This window comes from Ascaphus truei, chromosome 11 (genome assembly GCF_040206685.1).
Source record: "Ascaphus truei isolate aAscTru1 chromosome 11, aAscTru1.hap1, whole genome shotgun sequence".
Taxonomy (NCBI): domain Eukaryota; kingdom Metazoa; phylum Chordata; class Amphibia; order Anura; family Ascaphidae; genus Ascaphus; species Ascaphus truei.
Window position 1 is genome coordinate 23892152 of NC_134493.1, and position 24985 is coordinate 23917136.

At 43.8% G+C, this 24985-nt stretch overlaps 1 protein-coding gene across 2 annotated transcripts in view; it reads left to right on the forward strand.

Moving 5' to 3' along the window:
- Positions 1-228: 228 nt before the first annotated feature.
- ATF7IP2 (activating transcription factor 7 interacting protein 2) overlaps positions 229-24985 on the forward strand; it is a 98094-nt gene continuing 73337 nt past the window's right edge. Inside the window, exon 1 of one of the 2 annotated variants that reach the window (XM_075565339.1) lies at positions 229-425. In XM_075565339.1, the coding sequence (XP_075421454.1) occupies positions 384-425 (42 nt within the window). In that variant the 5' untranslated portion in view covers positions 229-383. The remainder of the gene's footprint in view (positions 426-24985) is intronic. The other variant, XM_075565338.1, reaches the window with a different exon arrangement.

Sequence of the window (24985 nt, forward strand, 5' to 3'; positions counted from 1 at the left end):
AATTGGAAACCAGGGAATAAGGGACATAACAGCCTAGTACGTTCTGAGTGGTGGTCCAAAGCACAAGTCTCTGCCTCCTCACATCTGCCCTCAGTGGAGCCTCACACCGACCAATCAAAAAGGGCTCGCTTACTAAGGAAGATAAACACTGCCCGCAAAGCCGCCTTTTGATTGGACGGCCCGTGGTTTCGACGTCACGCCTAAAACGCTCCTGGTGACAGAGAAACGTTAGCAGCCTTGGCACGGGGGACTCTCCTCGCAACGTGATTGGTCAGAACGGGGGAGAGCGAGGACAAACGGAGGTTTGGGTCGGTTGTCGCAAACACGTGATCGCTGTCTGAGGTGGGGGTTGGCGCGAGCTGAGCCAAGCCGCCACCGCGGCGATGGAAGAAGCGGGGTTGAAGTGCGCTGCTGGGGATGAAACGGTAAGGGCAGCGGCCGGGGCTCCGGTCTGTTAGGAGGGGTGAGAATGGCGCAGCCTTGAATTCACAGCGCCTGCTATCAGCACGTGACTTTATGTGCGGGGGTGCTCAACAAAAGTGGCGGCTTTGTGAAGCCACAACACAAATAATCCTACATTTCGTGTTTGCCTAACCTCCTTAACATTACACTATGTTGATTTAGTCCCTACTGACCTTAGTTAATACTCTGATTACACTAATCTGTTGTCAATAAACCATCATCCCTGTATACAAAAAAACATTTAAAAAAAAAAACCAGCACTCCACTCTTCTACAAATAGTGAACTATATTGTATATATGAAGAATAATAGGACATCATCCCTGTCAATTCATTCTTATTGTGTTAGTTATTTATTTTTAATTGTGTGGTTTATTTATTTAGTAATCCCTCCTAATATTAATTGTTTCTGTAACCAGCGGTTCCCTCAGCGCTGGGCCGTGCTATTTATAGCTCCCGTGGGACCTTGTTTCCTGAGATACTTAACGTTTTAGTTGCCAGATTTCTTCCTGGGTTTTTTTAAAAGGAAGCAGTAGCCTCCCATCGATTTGTGGCTTCCTGTTAAGTGTCGTGATTTGGTGGCCGGTGTAGTGAATCGGAGCTGAAACGCCTGCAACTGAAACGGTAAGTATCTCAGGAACTGGGGGATTCTGGGACCTTAAAATAGCCCGGGATGTGCTTCAGCACGTGCGCGGGCGCACACAGTCCCCCAGTTCACATTCTATCAAAAGAAAAACGGAATAAGTAGGTGGCATTGCTGCTTTGACAGTGCTTAACATCTGATTAATCTCAATCGTGATCCTTTTTCAAGATCCTGAACCTCGCTAAGGAGGTTATATAACCGTACTAAATCATTAAATTGGCGATAAACAGAAACCGGGTGATCATGCGTCATATCTAGGTTGTTCAGCATCTCCTATATTGGATTAATTTAACGGTCGGTTTATAGAAAGCACAAAGAGAAAAGTTAGGCCGCACGTATAGTGCCAGCGACGGGTGACGTCACCCGTTGCCGCTAGTGAAAGTTATATTTCATTTTGCGGCAGCGTCACGGGCGTACTGGCATTTGATTGGTTCCGCGACTGTCACATAATGCGATAGCCCTTGAAAAATCAAATATTGCCAGCTACCAAAATTCGCGATGCGACGTAGCTCTGTCGCATTGTCGCCGTCACGCTTACTATAAGTGCACGCAGCGGCGTCAATGCATTTGTTTTTGGGCGCCGTCGCGGGCACTACACGCGGCCTAAGTTGACTTTTTACAAATATTTTTTTTTTTAATAATTCATGAACCGGGGGACGGCGGTCTGACACAAACTACAAATATAGCCATTGGGTCTCTAATCCTTTCGCAATGTCATCTAATGACGACGTAGCCCTCTATTGGCCAGAGGATCGAGGCTGATCCTGGTCGCCATTTTTGTTTCCTCCAGGCAAATAATATAAATGTATGCGATGGCGGGGGCAGCCTGGCACCCAGAATAAAAGTTAAGCCCACATACTGCCTCGGCTTGTCAATAGGGTAACCTGAAGTGAAGGGTTCCATTGCCATTCTAGTGTGGGAGTGCCCAACCCCAGTTATACATTAGCTGTTGGTTTGTGTAACATGCATATGTTGCTGTATGACTTGTGTGCCTGGGGCTAGGCCACGTGACCATGACTGTGTATCAGGTTTACAAGGAGTCAGGGAGCCATAGTGTGGGTCAGGCTGTGTCCAGGGACAATCAGAGACGGAAACTCCTGGCTGACGGAGAAAGAAGCCGATCCCAATCTATTTCTGTTTCCATCGCCTCATCAGCACATGGAGAATGAATATTTTTCCCATGAAGTACAAGCTACATCATTAATATCTCCTCCCCCTGCGCCCCCCCCCCCCCCCACTGAAAAAAAGGATCCAAATAATAGGGGGACAGAATATCCTTAATGGTGGTAAAGGATACAGGTTTGTGTTTTGTTCATTAGTAATACTTACATTTTTAAAAAAAATGTCAATTGCGGAAATCCAGCATTACAAGAGTGACTCCAGGATCACAACCACATAATTGCTTTAGTAGGAATCAATATTGCAGACCTTCCCCTGATGTGAATGGAAGTGGGGCAACCACTTCCACCCCAGTCGCTTAGACTGGTAATCACCTCCCCTCCCCCCTAAATGTCATAAGGGTCCGAGTGATCAGGGAACCTAAGGGCAGCAAAAAATGTAAGTCCATAGCACTTTACTAAACCAGATAAATAACATCCATAAATCTGTAAATATTAAATAAGAAACATATATAAAATCATGCATAACTTACATTTCTGGACCTTGTCAGTCCGTGCAATTAACCATGCCTCTAGCCTTCAATCCATATGGATTATCCAACGCCAAAAAACATGGCGCAGGTATCCATGAACCTGTCACCTTCCCAAAAGACTTTTCCAAAATAGGAAGGAGCCCAAAGTACCCAGCAATCAAATTCTCACAGCGGACAAATACGTCTGGCAATGTCCCCATGCTTTGCCAACTGTTTAAATGCAGCAGACTTTATTGCTGGGTTCAGTTGGGCAGTGGTTACACCACTAGCACTGCATGGTAAAAATTGCCATCTCGTGTTGGGGCTCACAAAGAAGGTAGTGTTCATATGAATAGTGCTGTAGGGCATTTCTCTCCGTGTGTGTCTGAACACTGTCTCCCGCTATCACCAATGAATACAGGATGTTAGTAATGTTTCAATATTACATGTTTTCAAGGTGATGCATGTTTAGCATTGTGAAAGTAAACTAATGTATTCATATTTGCTCAAAATATAATATGGGTATACTAGTTGCTGCTGTTCTGTCGCTCTTTGTATAGCAGCCATGGAAATACGATTATAATGGATTATATCAGTGTTTTTCAACAGGGGGATTTGAATGTCACTGCCATCCTTTAAAGGGCTCCTTGCAGTTTTCTGGTTATTTTGAAAAAAAATCCCAATACAGAAGAATTTACAAGGCATCTGATCTCAGACACACTTTTAGAGATAGTTGGGTTCCTTACAATGCGTCTGATCTCAGACGTGCTGTTAGAGAGAGTTGGGTTTCTGCAGAATTTCACAATATAATTATAGGGTTCTTTAACCAAAAAAAGGTTGAAAATCACTAGGTAATATAGTGACCCACTGTTTGCCCAGATTTTTTTGCAAGGCTGTGGTACAGGATGCTTTAGCAAGCAAACTGGGGCTGTGACTAGGAGGAATTTCAAGGTGCACTTCCTCGAAAAAATTGCCTACCCTGAAATTGAGCTCGTAGACGTAGCTTTTTTGAGTTCATTTGAATTTTTCGCAAAGGCCGAAAGCTTACAGTAGAGGGTTCACGTGGCAACTACTGCTGTGTATTTTCTCTGTTTCACAACAGGAAACACTGAGCTGTATCCATGCAGAATTCAGACAAGCCAGTCAGCACTGTGCCGCTTAGTCTGACGTGTGTGGGGGAAGAGGATAACTGAGATCGGGAGGGTGGCTGAGCATGCAGAGACTGCCCACCTGTGATATTGACACACACATTCTGACATAAAGAGCCACCAACAGGAGGGGAGAGGAGTGCCGGGAATAGCTGTTCCCTCCCCCTTTCCCCTTCCCAGACTACATTTTATCTCTTAAATGATCCTGGCTTGCTCACACTTTAAAAAATAAAATAAAAACCCCCTCCAAATGTGTGTCCACTCCTGTCAGAAGATATTCCTGGGCTCCTCATTTCATAAGCCTTTTTCGTACAGCACACTGTTTTTTTTTTTTTTTTTTTTTAAATAAAATGTAAAAAAGTACATTACTGCCCTCGGCTTCTAAACGGGACCCCAAAAATCCTCTCTCCCCTCCCCCCCTCTTTGCGCCTGTGCTCTGCGTAGTGATACTGTAGCTGACTTGTCAATCACTGCTGCACCGGCAACTGCGCTCCCCAGTACATCAAAGCTGGATCTGGTGCTCTGGATTAGACAGTGGCGATTGACAGGTCTGTCCCTGCTCTCAATGCACACTTGGGGAGGAGAGGGGAAGAGCGTGCGCGTATATATGTGTGTGTGTGTGTGTGTGTGTCGGGTACACACTGACACACCCGCTGTTGGGTGGGGAGGATCAGCACTCCTTAACTGGTATCACAGTGAAAATTTTGATGTACAGTAGCACGAGCAGCTGATTAACAGATCAAGCCACCACCCCGCTCAGTGAGGGGAGCAGGGGGTAGATTCTGCGAGGGTTTGTGGTGGATATGGCCAGAGCAGTGCGGAGCTAGTCTGAGTTCTCCTGTACTCTCTGTCCATGCGCTCAATGCACACTGAAGGGGAGAAGTATCTGTGTGTGACACACAATCCCGATTGGGTGGGGAGGATAAGCACGCCTTAACTGGGGTCACAGTGAAGTGCACAGGTGAAGATGATGTAGAACAGGAACGTGCACACTAAAAATATAAATGAAGTCAGGTTTAATGGAGATTAACGTGTCGGTCCTCAGTGGTTATCAATATATGTGATCTTTGGGATAATCTATGGGAGAAGGAGCGGCTCAGTGAATAAAGGCACTGTGTTTGGAGCCTGGGACCCTGGTTCACTTCCTGGTGTCGGCTCCTTGTGACTTTGGGCAAGTCACTTTATCTCCTTGTGCCTCAGGCGCCAAAAACATAGATTGTAAGCTCTACGGTGCAGGGACTGTGCAAAAATGTCTCCGTAAAGCGCTACATAAAACTAGCAGTGTTTATACAAGAACAAACGTATTATTATTTTTAATGCTAAATTATAAATTGTGTTCTGTTTTTGTTTTTAAGCATGAATATTGTTTCTAAATTAGTCCATTTGGGTAAAAAAAAAAATTATTCACTCTCCCCCACTTTTTCCACACTTTTTAGTGTGTGTGTGTAAAAGTGGAGTGTGAGCCTGCGTATTACTCCAAACACCTGCTGATAGCGCCTTTTGAAACTCTGTGAAATTGATTTGGAGCCCTTTCCAAGGCCAGACATTTATCTTCAAACCCTGCTTACAACCGTCTGCTTAATCACTCCCCCCCCCAGCTTTCTCCGCAACTCCGGAGTGATACAATAGTTCAGGAATGTGAGTGAAAGGAAGTGAATGTTGAAAATAAATTCCGGTTTTAATATAAACAGATGAGCAAGCCATTGCCATGTGTTAAGACTTGGTATGAGGTTATTTTAGTTCTTCAGAATAATTTAGAACTGCAGCATTTTGTGCACCTATAAATTTAGATGGCTCATCCACATACAGTAGAAAAAATTGTTCAATAACAGAACAGAGGTTATATAATCTATATCATTTTAATGTCCAATTAAACAATCTTACTCCAATTATGAAACCAAGGTTTTGTTTTTATTACATGGAGTAAACATTTTTGGATGAGTATTCTTATCACAAGAGGTGTGTGTGTGTGTATATAATATCCTCCTTACTGCCTCGAAGTGGTGGGAAGATGGCAACGGGTGTTCAGGAAGATGTATAGTGGCACTTGTTCTGCAAGGTTTAACCATACTATGAAAGCGTGAACAATATACCTGGCTAAAGTTGGAAAGGCACTTGTGAACATGCAAATGAGGTAGGCATATCAAGTTAGGCCTCACCCCCCAAAATGAAACACACCAAATGCAATGTCCCTCATTCTCTGAATGCTGCATAATCCCTGGTCTTAACCGCATTCAGGATGAAGGCAGCACGTGCTAAGGATCCCTGGAAGTTATTCAAACCGAAACCTGGCTACCTACAACTGCTGAACTATGTCCAATGAAGCAGCACTGGAAGACTAACATGAAATTATTAAATTGGATTGTGTTGGCTTTGAAGTGAATGTAGAAGAAAAGATGAAGGCCTCATTGAGCTCAAAAGTGGACACCTATTCTATTACAAAGGTACAGAAAATGGAAGAATCAGTGGAGTAGGCTTAATCCGAGAGATGAAGAAACATCGTGAAGTACAGTATGAAAGTTTATCAGAAAGAGCAGCCAGAATTGTCATTCAGTTGATATATACAGGCTGCAAATAATCCAAGTGTATGCTCCAACATCAAGTTATGCAGACAATGAAGTGGAAGACTACTACCATGAAATCAACCAATTTAACAACAATTAACATTTTCGCCAAGATTGTTATGGGCGATTTCAATGCAAAGATTGGTGACCATCAGAAAGATGAAGCATCGGTTATTAAATATGGCTACGGTAAATGGAATGAACGTGGGGACAGATTGGTAGAATTATCAGAATGTGAGAACTTCTACATCATGAATTCATTCTTCAAGAAGAATCTAATTAGAAAATGAGCATAGCATGTACCCAATGGAGTCAGGAATAAAATCCTAACTAACACGTGATTGAAGACTGCACAGTCCTTAACCATTTTGACACAAGGAGTGATGACTGAACGGTTCATTGCAGATTACTTCTGAATGTGAAATTGGGAAAAGGACAACTGATTAAAGAGAATACAAAAACATTCAACATCAATAACCAAGAATAACAGCAGAGAATTTCAACTAGAACTGAAAAATCACTTCAACATGCTCACAATGCATAGGGATACTTTAAAAAAAAAACGATTTATGAAGACTTTTTTTTTTTTAAGATGTTAGTTGAAAGAGCAGAAAAAACTGGAGGAATCGCTAATAAAACAGGATTAGAAAATATCTGAAACAACAATTGAGGAAACGACAAGAAAAGAAGCAATCCCAAGACACAAGAATAAGCATTGAATATGCCAAGTTGTGTAAGACAATCCGCAAATGTTTAACTGAAGGAGAATGGGAAGGCTCCTGGGGAAGATGGAATTGCAACTGAAATCTTGAAAGAAGATGTGCAAGATGTAGAAAAAATCCTTGCAAAACTCTTCACATGCGGCTTGAAGAACAGGACAAGTCCAGAGCAATGGAGTAATGCCATATTTATCCTCATCCACAAGAAAGGAGACATAGAACCTCAAGATCTATAGTCCAGTTAGTTTATTCCCAATCACTTAAAAGATTTTTACGAAGATACTAATCGGATACAACAGACCCTTGATTTTGCACAGCCCAAGCGAGATGTCGCAGTGGATCCAACACAGTGGACTACATCCACGTTGTACCACTCTGCTCACGATTTGTAGATTACAAAAAAGCACCTTGGTGGTCCTCGACGCTTTTAAGACAAAATGTTGAAGCGTGCATTGATATTAAAAAGAACATTTACGAAAATGCTTATCAACCATTCGATTTACATGAAGCTACACTCAAGATAATGATCAGAAAGGGAGTGCTGCAGGGAGACACTGTCACCAAAGCTTCTCCCTTCAACATTAGAAGAATTGTTCAAGACATTAGATTGGGAAGGAACGCAAATCAAAATCAACGGTGAATATCTGAGTCACCTACGATTTGCAGGTGACATTGTTATTTTTGCCACAAGTCTAGAAGACCTCCAGCAACAAATTGGAGAACTTTCTGAAGCAAGTATGAAAATCAGCAAGACCAAAGATGTTCAACAAATGTGTCAATTCTTCTTAGATTGAAATACATTTGTATATGTTGGCCTGCAAATATCAATGGATGGGAACCTTCTGAATGGCAGAGGACCGGACATATCGCCAGAAGAAATGACCATCATAGGTCAAAGATGGTATGTTGACTGGATTTCAAGAGATTAAACGATCAAGACGACCACCAAACGTGTGGTGGGAGGATGAAATTAGAAAATTTGGTTTGAGCAATGTGGAGAAGAGTGGCTTGCAACCACATTACCTGGAAGATCATTGGGGAGGTCTTCATACAGCAGTGGATCGACAAGGTATGATATATATGGCGCTGTATGTATGTCTTTATATAGCGCCATTAATGTACATAGCACTTCACAGTAGTAATATACGTGACAATCATATAAATAACAAATAATACAAATAACATCATGGGAATAAGCGCTTCGGACATAAGTAACATTTAGAAAGAGGCGTCCCTGCTCCGAAGAGCTTACAATCTAGCTTGCCTCTATAATTGCCTCGCCCCTAAAAACCACAAAATCCAGGTACAACTCAAGTCACTTAACCTAACGCAACTCATTTCCAAACCCACACGGACAAACCTGAAATCTTACAACCTTTCCTTGCTAGACAGGAATCTCTTCAAATCCCAGCAGAATTCAATCCTCTGGCATCCTTCATGACATTTTCAGTGACCATGCAATAGTGTACTGTGTGTAAGTAAAATTAAACCGCCCTAAAGTTCTCCACACAAGAACATTTAGAAACTTTAACCCATAACAGTTTCTGGCCAAAATTACCAACTGCTCTTGGACAGAATCAACTTAATTCCCGAATGTAAGGATCAGTAATCTGCGGTGTGCTCAGCACAGTGTCCACCTACCCCAACCTGCGATCAGATGCCCCATTTCCTCCCGGGACATATGCTGCTGGTGCCGTCTGTCTGCCTTGGGTCGCACACAGACCCCGCTCTGGAGGAAATACTGTTTCTGCTGGTCTCGCCTCCAGGCTTCATCCTCGCGCCGACGGCATGTGCCGAATCAGGTCCTGGCTTCTGTTCACTACTCCACAGCTGCTGCTGACTCCTATAGTGCCCTCACTGTGATAGGCAGAGTATGTGCTCAGCCCCTTGGCAAGATGGCTGAGCATAAGACTTCTTCTTTCAGTGCGAAGTGCTTGCTGCAATTCCTGCCTCCTTGTCTGATCTTGGCTTCTTTTGGACTCCGTACTTCTCTGCTTCTGACCAGGGTTCGTTGAGAGGAACAATATTGGCCTCATTCACAAGAAAATGTCTTGTTTGTTTGGAGGCTATTGACGGTCAACCTCTACAACTGGCATTCATCTCTTTTTTTTATAGACTGTTCTCTCCTGCCCGTAGTTGGAAGGGGACATACGGAAAGATCCAGCTGGATGCCATCCACACCCCATCGGTCGACGTGATCCTTCCCACATATAGACTGGACGGACACGGAAACTTTCCTGTGGATTTCCCCATGCTTCAAGAACTGCGCCGTGCCAGTCAAGAGAATATGCGGGGTTTCCTTACCAAGGGAAGATGAGCCTACCTGAGGCTTACACAGAATTCTGCGACGTCTTTGATAAGGTACGATCGGAGGTACTACTGCCCCACCGCTCATTCAATTGCCCCATCGATCTGCTGCTCGGCTCGGTGCCTCAAAGAGCATGCTCCTACCCGCTCTCCCTTCCGGAAACCAAAGCCATGAAGGAGTATATTCATGATAAACTACAAAAGGGTTCATTCGTAAATCTTCCTCCGGCTTCTTTTTTGTAAATAGATGTCACAACAAGATCACTATCAAGAATCGATAACCTCTACCGCTGATCTCTGAGCTCTTCGACCGTCTACAGGGGTCACTATCTTCAAATTGGACCTGCGTGGAGCCTACAATTTTTGGTAAGAATCCGCCAGGGCGGCGAGTGGAAGGCGGCCTTCATTACTCGGGACGGCCATTGAGTACCTCGTTATGTTATTCCTGCCAATTTCCAGGATTTCGTTAAAAAAAATTTCAGAGATCTTCTCAACCAATATGTCAGTCTACTTGGACGACATAATGATTTTTTTCCAAGTCTTTACTGTAACATTGGGGTCATGTCAGGCAGGTACTTCTACGCCTACGTGAAAAGCACTTATTCGCCAAACTGGAAAAGTGTCAATTCCATCACACCACCACGGCCTTTTTGGGATACATCATCTCTGACACCGGCCATGACATGGATCCAGACAAGGTGAAAGTGGTCCTGGATTGGCCTTCGTCCCACAACCTTAAAAGCCATACAACGCTTCCTGGGCTTCGCCAATTACTACAGCAGATTCATCCAGAATTTCTCTTCTGTGGTAGCACCCATTACGGCCCTGACAAAAAAAGGTGCGGATCGAACTTCAAGGCCCATTTAAGCCTTTGACCACCTGAAAACCACCTTCGTTTTGGCATACATCCGGACCCCAACCTGCATTTCACCTTAGAAGTAGATGGATCCGACATCGGGGCCGGAGCTATTCTGTCACTCCCCAAGCCAGACTCCATCATTGCGCATTTTTTTTATTTCTCTAGAAAGTTTTCTCCCGCTGAGCAGAATTATGACGTAGGTAACCGGGAACTCCCAGCCATCAAGTTGGCTTTAGAAGAGTGGAGACACCTCCTAGAGGGCACGGATAACCCAATTACCATTTGGACTGACCACAAAAATCTTCTCTACATCAAAGGCGCTCAGCGCCTAGGGGCTCAATGGTCACTTTTTTATTTTTTCCCTTTTTTCAATTTTATCTCATACTTACCGGGCTCGAATGTGAAGGCTGACAGCCTTTGCCGTCAGTTTCTGGTGGAGGACAAGACCGAGGACCGACTGGAGACCATACTTCCCTCTTTAATGCATACTTTCCGACCAACACTTTTGATACATTGGAGAATATAGTACAAGATCAGTCTCGCATCCCTGAGGGTCTCAAAGTCCCAGAGGGTCGCTTCTTTACTGCACCGGCCTATCGGGGAAGGTACTGGAATGGGGTCATTCTTCCAAATCAGGACATCCAGGTACTAGGAGAACTACCAACTTCTTCTTAGAGCTGACCTTTTGGTGGCCCAGTATGCAGAAGGATATCGAGGAATTAGTGGCTGCGTGCTGTACATGTTCTCATAATAAGACTCCCTGGAACAAACCTTAAGGTCTTCTTCGACCTCTTCCCGGGCCGTTCATGGACCCACCTTTCCATGGACTTCTTAATAGTAGAATTACCCAGTTCCAAAGGGATGAACACCATCTTGGTAGTGGTGGACCGCTTCTTCAAGCAAACTCGCCTTTATTCCGCTGAAGGGTCTTCCCAACGCTTCCAAACTGACAGAGGTCTTTATTAAGAATTTTTTTCGTCTCCACGGGGTACCATAGGTCATAGTTTCCGGTTGGAGTTCACAATTCATTTCAAAGTTTTGGCGCTCATTCAGCAATTAGGGATCTCACTTCATTTCTCCTCGGGTTACTACACCCAGACCAATGGTCAGACAGAGAAACTGTAAGGCTCTGTGATCTGCTGCGCGCTCAGCGCAGTGTCCCCCTACCCCCAACCCGCGATCGGATGCTCCGTTTCCTCCTCCTGTTACACGTGCTGTTTGTGCTGTCCATCAGCCTCTGGTCGCGCGCGGACCCCCTGCTGGAGGAAATGCTGGTCCCGCCTCCAGGCTACGTCCTCGCGGTGATGTCACCGACACGCACGCTATGTGTGGGATGGTGCTCGCAAGTGCCAAATCGGATCCTGGTTTCTGTTCACTACTCCACAGCTGCTGCTGACTCCTACTCTGCCTATCGCAGCGAGGGATACTGGTTAGCCCTTCCTTGCAGCCTCTCTATTGGCCCAGGGCACTATTTATGCTCAGACAGCTCCTTGGCAAGATGGCTGAGCATAAGACTTCAATCAGTGCGATGTGCTAACTGCAATTCCTGCCTCCTTGCTTTTGTACCTGTCTCCATTTTGGATTCTTCTGGACTCCGTACTTCTCTTCTCCTGAGCCGGCTTACCAACGACGATCCGCAACTCTCCAACCCCGACCTCGGCAAGTACCTTCTACTACTCTGACCTCTATAGCCCCTACCTGGCTACCGACTACCAATCTACACTCTGGAGCACTCTCGCGGCCGGAGGTTGGTGTTTTTTCAATCCCTATCTCGGCCCCGCGGTCACGTCCTGTGTGGTGAGCACTCCGTTACACCGACCCCGATTCTGCGCTCGACTATTTCCAATCAGAGTTCTTAAAGCAGCAGTTCAAGCAATATCCTACGTGGGGTTTGTTTTACTAAAAATAAAAATCAGTTCTGTACTATGAGAAAATATATTTGTAGCATTTAAAAAAAAAAAAAAAGTTTTAAAGACTTTTTTTTTTTTAATGTTTCTAATGTAGGAAGCATTTCCAAAGTGACAGCCTCCTTCCCCTTCTGATAGGGCGGGGCTCAAGAGCCAGACCCTGTCTCTAGGAGTCCACCATTTGAAGTAACTGCCCAGTCAAGTATATTCCAGGACTACATTGCCCAAAATGCTGTGCAAGAACTGAATTAAATAATCCAGAGCAGGCAATCGATTTTATAGGAGAAAGGATCGATCTGCAGTTTAGCTAATCACTTGTCAGTGTGCAGATTGAATTGATGCATATATATATATATATATATATATATATATATATATATATATATATATATATATATATATATATATATATATATATATATATATATATATTCTTTTTTTTTTTTTTTTTTTTTTAAACGGCAGCTTGAACTACAGCTTTAAAACTCTGTGATACCCTTGCTTCACTATGCAGAATAAGAGTACGGGGGGACCACCATCCGTGGGTTTCTACTGACCTAATAGCGCTCTACCATTTCAAGGATGCCTTGTGGAAAAGCTACAAAGTAACTGGCATTACCAAGGATCTTATAACTACAGATGCCTACGGAATATGTGCACCAGACAAACAAGACATGCAAAAGTGCAACATTACTCTGACAATCTTTGCCAGAATACATCAAACCCAGCTAACTTCTGGAAGGTTATCAACCATATATTCCAGCCTTCTAGCCGTCAACAACCAATTAATATCTCTAAGGGGGATATTACTCTGACAAATCCCACTAACATTGCAAATGCGTACAAAGATTACTTTGTGGGGTGTGCTACTAACTTATTAGCAAAACGCAACCCAAACCACAAACATGAACCTCATTCTGAGAGTACCCCTATTGCCTGACCCTCTCCCAACACTGCTCACAATTTTCTATTTGGCCCAGTATCTGAAGAGGAGATTACACAAGCGCTCCTCAAATTAAAACTAAGCAGCCAATGTGGATCTGACTTACTACGATCTAAATTCCTAAGGGCCCGCTACACATGAGCGCGCGTTCGTGACAGACTCCTGGCGGCCAATGGTAGTGTTCAGTATTGAAACTACCATTGGATGCAAAGTACGGCGTCCGCTGCTGCAGTCGCGGGTGTCTTTTGAAACTGTTATCTCCGGCAGGCTGCTGAAATTGACGTCACGCTGCTGCAATCAATGCCCAGACGTTTACATTGATTGGCTGCTGAAATTGACCAGAGACTCGGCAGTGGGGATTTGGGAGGGGGGAGAATCACACAGCCACAGGTCATGCAAAGCAGATCAACCACTGCAGCAAAATGATAGTCTGGATTTGGTTTGTCAAGCAGAATTACTCTGGATGTAGGGCATTTTTAAACAGATGTCTTTCAATTTTTTATTATGCAATTCTCAAGGAACCAATGGGCTAATTGTGACGGGGGACTCCCTCACCCCCCCCCCTCTCGGCGCGCAAACACACACAGCCGCTCTGCGCCCTCGCTCGCCCGCGTCTGCTGGGGATGATCACAGATAGCTGGGCTGCAGGAGCACTCGGAGGCGCTCACGGAAGCAGGTATGCAAGCAGTGTGAGCTCGGCCTAAGACTTGGTGCCCCAGCCATTGCCAAACCAATTGCTTCCTTAGTCAACTCTATCCTGTCTGCAGGCCATATCCCTAAGACCTGGAAAACTGCCAGAGTTGTCCCATTCTTCAATAGTGGGGACAAAAACACTGTCTCAAACTACAGGCCAATCTCTCCTCTCTTCTCCCAATACTATCCAAAGTCATGGAAAAATGTGTCCACTCCCAATTAAGCGATTACTATACCAAGACAAATTTCCCTAGCCAATTGCAATCTGGTTTTCGCCCCAAACACTCTCTACGGTAACTACCCTGCTAAAAGTTTGCATTGAGATCCAGTATGGAATTAGGTCAACTCACTGGTTCAATATTCCTAGATTTTGCAAAAGCTTTTGATACTGTTGATCATGTTATTTTGCTAAATACAATAGAATTTTTTTTTTTTTTTTTTTAAAGTACCTTCTGCACCAGCATTGCTTTTCTTTTCTGGGTCACCAGAACGAGTGAATCTCAATGGTACCTACACTTGCCACAGTTTTGGATATGCCCAATGATATTGTTAGTTTGTGAGTATTGAATTTGGAGCTTGATATCTTTTATATATTCACTTGTCCTATCCGTTTGTGGATATTGCGAGACATATCCGGTTTCAGGGTCTGAGTGGAGGAATATATTTGTCCTGGAACAGGATTCATATTTGTTTTTACCCCCCCTTCCCCCTCTCCCTTCCCCCTCCCCCTTTGCAGCTTCTGCCTGTCAGCTCCTTATTTCAGCTGCATGTATATTTGCTCTGAAAACACACAGTGCCTGTGGAACTGATACACTTGTTGCATTTGGGCCGTCTAGTTAGCTCATAACCAGGTTGTCTTGGCAACCCCCTTAATCCCCCTGTCTTAGTGGAGTTTCCGTTACTCCCCTGTCTGTATTCACAGACAGTCTCATCCTCAGACTATTCCTGTTCCCAGAAAGCCATCTACTTCCTTTTCGCCCAGACACTCAGTGAGTACAGTACCTGCCTGCTAACACCCTTGGCAAGGCCTTTCTGTTTTTACCCTGATATTAGCACTTCATATAGAGAAGCGCACTCTACCCACACTACATCTGCAAGTACCTTTCATCCTATGCCTTTCCTTCAATAAAGTTTAGAAAGACAAAAGGACTTGTTGCTTTGGAAGAGGGAAGACATGAGTTAAGCTAACTGGAGCCATTCATACACCACACGTGACCCTGGTTCCAGGATAATATTCTTATATTCACTTTTTGCATTGTTTGTGCTTATTATTATTAAAATACATCACTCTCACTGTATTGTGTTATATTATTAACACCATCATTTGCACGCTTCTGTTGTTGACAGACACGAATACCACTTGTGCACTGGAGTCCTCCTATTTTGAAGGACCCCAGTTTAATTAATTTGTATTATCACTAATGTTGAGCGCTGCTTCTGTTTTTTTGCACATTTCACTTTGTTTCCTACTTAGGTGGCTTCACTGTTGGTTATTAAATATGGAAGGTAGCAACATATATTCTAAACGGTTGCTAAGACACATCGATTTTAACACTATTTTTAATATAGAAAATGTACCAATTATTGGAGATGATAATATTATGGAGGAAGAGTTTGCAAAGTTAAAAAAAAAAACTACTAGTGAAAGATTCCAAAAAATGGTGGGACAGCACATTTCTAGAACATTATTTAAAATGTGGGAGAATCCCAATGGGTTTAAGGTTATAAAAAGACCACTCGTTTGATCTAGATTATTAATTTATTACTGAATGGAATAAGATCATAGACAAAAGTTCACTAGAACTTATAGGTCTAATTATAAAACAGAAAAAACATCTAGTGGGTATAGATGAAGAGATAAATACCATCAAAGAAAAAATAAGTCCATTCAATAAGACACCATTTTTTGAGAACAAGGATAAAGAAATCCAAAAGAAATTAGACCAGTTCAAAAAAGAAATCATAACTATCGACCAAGAAGACTACAAAATTGGAATACATAACAAAAAAGTCTTCTTTTAATAGAAATTATTCAGCATCAGGTTATCTCTTTTCTCATAGATTTTCTCAAAACTCTAGATACAAAAAAAAGTAGATGGATCCAGTCCAACTAAAAGATCTCTATCTTGATCTTCTGACAGAGGCCACAGAGAAACAGGTTGAGAGATCAAATCATAGACCATCTGATGATGATAGACAAGCTAGAGAGAGAGAGGTGAAAAAGTACCCAGGGAAGAAAAAAGGCACCAAATATTTTCTCATGATTCACCAAAATCAGGGTTATTTTTTTACGACAAATTAAGTCTTCAGATTCCTGGGGACAAACCAGGTTTCTCCTGTTTAATAGAGAGAGAAACCCTCTCAGGAAGCAAAATATCAAGGGCAGAAGAAAATGTGGGAGAGAAAAGAGCAAGTGCACCAAAAAAAAATGCCAAATAAATAATATATTCAATTTAAGCAATAAGATTTTGACGGATGCACAACAGGAGGTGATTTCTAAGGGACTCTCCTTCGCTCCAACAGCAGGCCCTAATAATTTTAATTTTATTCATAGATGCTCGCGTTTCTAAGGAAACTTACAATAAAGATTCTATAGATATAAAGAAAGAGTTAAGAACATATAAAATACGACAGGCATGAATCCACCAGTTAATAACATTGATTCATTCACAGTGATCTTAAACCAGCCCTCACCTTTTTCCCTAGGGAATGAAAGGGAATCATCTAGCGGTCTTCACTCAATCACTAAAGATTTTGAGGAAATAACAAAGTGAGCACAGATTTAGACACAACTTAAGCAAAAGAGTGAGATGCTCTAACTCCGCTTAATGAGGACTCTAGAACTGTAATAAAACAGGCAGATAAAGGGGGGGGAGGGGTGATCATGAATCGAACCGACTACATTAAAGAATCGTATAGGATTCTTGGGGATACAGATACCTATCTCAGAATTAGTTAGGATCCAACTAATGAGTTCCTTAAGGAACTGAGAGACCTGTTAGTAAGAGGTAAAAATAGTGGAATTCTAAAAGAAAGAGTTCACATCTACTAAATGAAAAACCCAGATTACCGGTGTTCTACTTCCTCCCTAAGGTCCACAAGAGTCTTACAAATCCCCCGGGTCGACCAATAATATCTGGGATCGACTCTTTAATATCAAATTTGTCGGAGTATCTTGTTGTGTTTCTACAAGTACGTTAGGTCTTTGAGATCGTACTTGAGTGACACAACGGATATTCTAACACTCTTGGAGGATTTCCAATAGGAGGAGGGTAAGACACTGGCTACCTGTGACGTGACATAACGTCTCTATACATCTATCGGTCATCAAAATGGATATGAAGCGATAGAGCAAGTTTTGGAGAAAGATGACACACTGTAACTGTGCTCGTCTCCAGCAGGAATCGGACCCACAGGGCTGAGGTAGAAAGATGAAAGAACCGACCTGAGCCAAGGGATAGAGTCCTGACAGAGTAGTGAGTCGTAAGCCGAAGGTCAGGGCTGGCAGCAGAATTGCGTAGTCGTTGTGGATGCAGAGATAGAGGCAGGCTGAAAGCAAAGGTTAGTTGAGGTATGTGTGCCGAGTCTGGTAACGTGAAGACAATAGGAAAGCGCGTTGCATGAACTGAAACTTTGCTCGGCAACTTCCTGCTAACAGGGCTGTCCTCTTTTTAAAGGAAGTTGCCAGGAGCAAAAATGGACGATACAGCCACAGAGGGCGAGCAAGAACAAAATCCTGAACCGGATTGTAAAAACCCGAAAACGATGTTGCCAAACCTCATAGTAAAGAATCGATCTCTGGATAATTTAACCCGGGCTTGCCGGGGAAACTCCGGTGGAAACTTCAGATCAAGGAGGAAGCGTGTACATCACTAGCCTTCAGCCAAGAATTCTCCTCTGGACCGTTTCCCTTCCAAGATACAAGGTACTGGAGACTGCCTTGAGATCCACGGGTATCCGACGATCTACATAGCTGGCCGCCGACGCTTATCCTTGTGATCCTTCTGCTGAAGGGAGGCTTTTTTTACGTTGGCCTGAATCTTCCTCCAGAGAGACTAGCTCCTGGACCTTATCCACCGCAAGAACTCCAGATAGAGAGACAGACTATGGAAGAGTAGAAGAAGCTGCCAAAATAGTCTGAGATGATGGAATAGCTCCTGAAAACAAGTTGATTGGACCATCAAATGCCCAATGTGGTGGTAACCCCTTGACTTGCTTGTTGAAAACATCCTCAAAATCTTGGTTTGCGAGGGGAAGACCATACAGACGCCAGCGGTGAGTCAGAGCTGGGGCGAGGTGTAGACGAGCAAGTCCTGTGACATCGCTGGCCCCAGGTGGTCACTTGTCTAGTTAACCAGTCAACTGTAGGGTTATGGGCACGGAACCAAGAGAGACCTCACACTATAGGTGCTGAAGGTGCTTTGATTACCATGAAAGGGAGTAGCTCCTTATGTTGAACTCCGATGTTCATTACCAGGGGAAGAAACTCCTGTGTGATGGTGCCAGGTCCTAAGAGTGTGGCGATCGTCGGAAGACCCTTAACGGAATCTCCAAAGAGCGAAGGGGAATTGCGTGCTGTTTGGCGACCGAAAGATCGAGGGAAGTTACCTGCTGCTCCGGAATCCATTAAGGCCTGAGTAGAGACTGAGGCCAAACCCTATGAGAGGGAAACCGTCAGAAGAGTCCGGGAAGGCACTGAGCGAGGAAGGATGGTAGCGATGCCCAGCGAATCTTCTTCCAGCTTCACTGGACATGGGAGTTTTCCCGGCCTTGCAATGATTGGGCAGTCACGGATCCGGTGGTCCTGGGACCCACAATACAGGCACAAGCCCAAGGTACGCCTCCTACTTCTCTCCTGTTCTGACAGTCTGGTTGTACCCAGCTGCATAGGCTTGTCATCTGGAGGGGGTGGAAAAACAAAGTTTGGGGCCTGCTATGTAGTCAGGCTCCTAACAGCTCGGCACTTCTTGGACAGGCGTTCCTGCATTCTGAGATCGATCCATACGCCAAGAGAAATTAACCCCTCCAAGGTCCTTTGGGAGGTCCTGGCTGGTCAGCTCTTCCTTTAAGTGCTCCGATAGTCCCTGCCAAAAGGCTTCTACTTAAGCTTCATTATTCCAGCTGGTGTCAGCCGCGAGGGTGCGAAACTCAATGGTGTATTGGCCTACCGTGCGAGTTCTATGGTGAATCCGCAGGAGTGAAGCTGATACTGAAGATACTCATCCTGGAGCATCAAACACCAACTTGAAGACAGGGGAATCGCTGATCTGGGTTGAATCCTTCCAGAGCGGAGAGGCCCAGGCCAGTGCCCCGTCACTGGGAAGAGAAACAATATAGGCCACCCGGGCTCGGTGCATGGTGAACATGGACAGTTGTAATTCAAATTTGGATATAGCATTGATTAAGGAATCCCCTACATGCCATAGGGTCCCCACCATACCGTAGAGGAGTTGGGATACGAGGTTCTCTGATCGCTGGATATAACGGAAGCAGTATTTGCAGCTCAAGACATCTGTCCTTCCTGGGTCAGCCTCAATTGTGAGACTAAGGAATCCTCTGGTCTGTCTTTCCTTGGTCAACTCCAATTGTGCGCTCAGGAATCCTCCTTTCCTGTCTCAGAACAGGCTATTTCTGAGAGAGCTCTAATCAGCCAGGTGGAGTTGGTTAATTGCTGGTATGCAATTAACCAGCACACTGCTGGATTAGAGGCACGTTTGTTAACAGGGATCAGTCCCTGTTGCAAGGGCATACCATTTTATACTTGGCCACAACTATTTTTGGTTTCATGGCAATTTTCTCTTCAAAGATGTAGAACCACCATGGGTACCAAGTTTGCGCCGAGTTATGCGAACCTGTTTGAGGCTCTGGGAGAACAATAAAATTTGGAGCTGGGAGCCGGCCTCGTATACTATGGCCGTTTCATCGATATTATTATTATTTGGGAGGGTGATGTCACAGTTTTTTCCAATGTCCTGAGTTCTTTTAATCACAATGATATGGGCTTGCAATTTACATTTGATATTAGTCCAAAATCTGTGGTTTTTCTGGATCTTGTTCTAACTTCAGATCCAGAGGGTAATATCATTACAACCACACATTTCAAGCCCGTTGCAGTTAACAATTATGTTCATGCATCGAGTAATCATCATGCACAGTGGCTCAAGAGCATTCCCCTGGGAAGGTTTCATCGTCTTAAAAGAAACTGTTCCAGAGAAAGTGACTTTATATGTCTATCAAAAGATCTGAGTAACAAATTTTTGTTGAAGGGATATGATCCCGGTCTTGTTTGTGACTCTTTCAGCAAGGTGAGGGCCTCTGATAGATCATTATTACTTAATAAGTGCTCCTCTACTAAACATATTAGTTATAGTACTCCCAGGAAAGGATCGGTTAACACTGATGGGGTTTCAAGGTTCATTACTACCTTTAATCAATCCCATGCATCCATTCAGGGTATACTTAATACTCATTGGAGCATTTTAAAGTGCGATCCACATTTGGGCAATATACTTCCAGAACAAATACCAATTGCATTTAGAAAGGCAAAAAACATTAAGAATATTTTAGCTCCGAGTAAATTGAGACCTACTGCTGTGACTGCCAGTGCCACATCTCTGGGCCAAATGGGTAACCATAGATGTGGTAGAGGCCGTTGCATCACGTGCAAATATCTTACCACCAAATCGGAGTTTGTCTCCCTTCATAAGAGTGGACGATATGATGTTAGGAGCAATATCAACTGCCTGACTACATTTGTCGTCTATCTCTTGCAATGTGGTTGCGGCCTTCAATATGTGGGCCGCACCACTGGATCCTTTAGTACCAGGTTCCTGGAGCATAGGAGGAATGTGATCAATGGTGTTACTACCCATAGTCTACCAAAACATTTTTCATGTATACATCATAAGGATCCAGAATCCATGACTATTATGGGCATTGAGCACATTCCTTCCTATGCTCTAGGAGGGGATCGTTTTAAATCCTTGTGTCGAAGGGAGACATTTTGGACCCACCGGTTGGGGACATTAACCCCCAGGGGTCTAAATGATTGTCTGGACACTAGCACTCTGGTATGAGCCTTGAGGTTCTGTATCTGTGCCCTCTGGTCTACTCCCTATATACTCTGTTTCCTCTTGTTACTTATTCTAATCATATCTGACTTTTCTCTCCTCCCCTTATTCAAGCTTATCCCTCCTCCCCCCCCTCATCCTGTCTAGATTATACCTTCCACACCTTGTTTCTGTGTGTTCATGCACAATGTTTGCATATAATATTTGCAGATGCAAATTTAGCATGTTTATGTGCAACTTCATGTGTTTGCACACACAAAAACTGTATATTATTTTGGGTTGATATCGTTAGGTTTTAATATATTATTAAATGTACATTTAGGAGATATTGTTGATATAATATAATTTTGAGGTATTTTATGTATTATTTTTAGCCTTTATATGTTATAAGATTATTGAGTTTAATACCTTTATATATCATATATATTTTTTTTTATGGTGGTATATGTTTTTAATTATTTTTAAAACGAGCGAATCGCTTCCCGGGAAAGTTGGGCCCGCTCCAAGTGGGCTGGGATTATTGCACCCTTTTTTTACTGGGGGAAGCCCAAAAAGCGTATTGTGACCTTGACGAAGAAGCCGCAGCAGACTATGACTGTCTGGAAAGCTAAATCCTTGCAAGGATTGGAGTGACTCCCGCAGTTTGTGCGCAGAGGTTCCATACGTGGAGATACCAGGTACAGAAGCCACCCAGGTCCCAGTTATGGGATTTGATCCACATAGCGTCCAAGTGGCTGAAACCAGAGGAATATAGCTCGACACGGATCCTTGAGATGGTGGTCTTGGACCGCTTCATTCGAGCATACCCCAGGACCTTCAACAGTGGGTGGGGCAGGGAGATCCCCTCACTTGTGATGCCATGGTAGGCGCAGTAGAGCAGTTTCTGGCTACCCGTGAATTGTCACGCCCCACTCGCACAAACCACAACCCACGTACCAACTCGAACAGTAGAGGCCAGCACTGGCGCCAGGATCCACGACTGTTCGCACGATTTGAGCGGGTGGAAGAAAACCGGGACAGAAGCTCTAAATCTCAGAAATGGTTTCAAGAACGAACTGGGCCAATTGTTTGTTTTGAGTGTGGGGAGACGGGACATATTAAGGCTCACTGCCCACAGTTGTCTGAGCCAATGGAGTGTGCGTATGGCTCTGTGAAGTCTGAATTTTGTGGGGTGGTAGGTATGACCCGCGAGGGAAAACGTACCCACAACTTCCTCACTACGGTGATTTTAAATGGTAAACCAGTCTCCGCCCTGGTGGACTCAGGGAGTAATATTAGCTTGGTATCAGGGAAGTTGGTTAAGCCTCTCCGGTTACACCAGGGTGAGAAGTTGCGGGTATTATGTGTGCATGGCTTTACGCTTCCGTACACCACGACTGATAAAAGTAAAAATGCTGAACATTGTTGGGCTGGACTAGGTTAGCTAGCCAGCCAGGTAGTTAGCCTGCACTTTTGTTTAGTCAGTGCCCCGACCGGGGTTAGGTTTTTGTTTACGTTTCAATTTAAAGGGACAGTGTACCCATTGTTTTAGTTACCCTTTTTTTGGACAAATAAATCCACCCGCACTATTTCACCAGAAAAGTCGTGTTGTCTCCTCACTTACCACGGTCATCCTGTCACTATATATTTATATATATATATATATAATTTAAAGGTGGGGAGTCAATGATCCATGTGTCCTGGGGATAGACAGGAATAGAATGTATATTGTGAAAAGTGTGAATAAAAGAGACACAATCTGAGGATTATTGCTGAATAACAAATACGTTTATTTCAGTGTACGTGTGCACACATAGAAGGAAGTTTCAAAATAAAACTCCCCCAACGACATACTGGCATACAGGCCCTATTTATACCCAAAATACTAAGCCCATGCCCCCTACCCCCTAAACGGAGTGGCGTGTGCGTCATTACGTAAGCATATAAGATAAACAAAATATGAATATGGACATATTGAGTTAATAGCATAACTATGAGATTCATATTAAAAAATGAAATGACTCCGCTATAACTCCTTATACAGGCCGGTGACCTTTTCTCTATATACGAGATTTCTGAGAAAGGGTGTACATAACCATGGGAACCTCCCTCGGAATGCGAGATGTGCTTGTTATCTATATTTTATTTTCATAACTGGCACATTTCTACCATCTCCAAGGTCTTGTGGTTAGCTGAAAGGCTTATTATCACTTAAAACTTTAGGAGCAGAAACAAAGAAAAAATGTGTGTCTTTAAACTAAACTTCCATTCCAACTTTTATACAGACAATAGACAAAATGGATGACAATATTAGACACCTAAGATGGATGCTGACTTAAAATGGCTGCTCAGATCCCAGTGCTGTTTATGTTAGACCTCCCCCCATAATGTACTTTTTTTCTCCACTTTGTCAATATGAACACACTATCCTATCAAAAATCCTGGACTAACTCCCTAGAGACACACACTTCTAATACACAGTCTCTCCAACTGAAGGAATGTAGATGTACTCAAAGCAGGTATGATCTGCAGACTGTCCAGCTTAATCCTTGTGCATCACGCTGAAGGGGATGAATAGGCAGCACAATCCAGACGTGGAGAAGCGGAGCACTATGAAAACAAGTGAAAGGGGGCACGAACCTGGTGTTGATAAAAATATTCTTTATTGATCCAGCGACATCAGAGGAAGATATATGTGCAGCTCATACAAATGGCTGCTCAGATCCCAGTGCTGTTTGTCAGACCTCCCCCCATAATGTACTTTTTTTTTTCTCCACTTTGTCAGTTCCCTCCTTTTCTTAAAACATTGCTTTTGAGAATGAAGGTTATGATGTTAGTCCAGGGACACATTGACAGACTCGTATTGTATACTGGGGTGCTCCATCATCTGATACTGTTTGTATGTATACACCGGAGTGAAAGGGAGAGGGCGGTTCCCTCCCGCTGTCATAGTCTCGTAAGGCGCTGTGGCCAACATGTCTTTTGTAGTTGAATAACTGTGATCTGCAAAGAGTGGCATCGGATTGGAAGAGGCGGTAGCACATTTGTGGATCATACCTCTGCAACACGTGACACACATACATGACAACAAGTAACATCAACACACACAGCAAAGCATTCATTAGTTTTTTGCTCCACGTGATCCAAGCCATTCACCTAACCCCGGTGATATTCGGTGTCATCTCCCTTTGTAAGCTTCTTTTGAATCTCTTGTATTTCATCTAGTTCATACTGTACATTGCCACTCTGATCTTGAATGGAAACACAACATTGTTCCCTAATTAGGGCACATACCCCTCCATTTGAAGCTAAAACATAGTCTAAAGCAATTCTGTTTTGTAAGGCCATAAGGCTCGTCTGAACCTGTTCTTGGTTTAATGATGAAATTAAAAACTGCAAAATTAAGGCCAAATCCTTCCTGAAAATTGTTATCTGACTGAACATACATTCTTATACAGGTTTCATTGGTTGGTGGAGACCCTTGATTCTTGTTCCTAGAGTGTGATACACCCTTTAAAGAGGCTGGCTTAAAAAATGGGAAAATACAGAAATTATACACATACAGGTAAACCCCGTTATAACGCGCCCTGTTTTGGTTTTTTTTGCACACTGCACACACTCACAGCACACACTCTACACTGCACACACTCTACACTGCACACACTCTACACTGCACACACTCTACACTGCACACACTCTACACTGCACACACTCTACACTGCACGCACACACTCCCACTGCGCACACTCCCACTGCGCACACTCCCACTGCACACTCTCACAGCACACAGCTCTCACAGCACTCAGCTCTCACAATACACTCACATGTCAGCAGCCCCCCCCCTTCACATGTCAGCAGCCCACCCCCCCTACAGCCCGTTTTACACACACACACACACACACACACACACACACACACACACACACACACACACACACACACACCTCTTAGATCAGCTCAGCACATCCTCTCTCTCTGGTACTAAGCCCCTCCCCGGCAGCCTGCTATTGAAGAAGAAAAAACACACGGCTGCCGCATCCTCCTCATGCTGCTGAACCTGGGG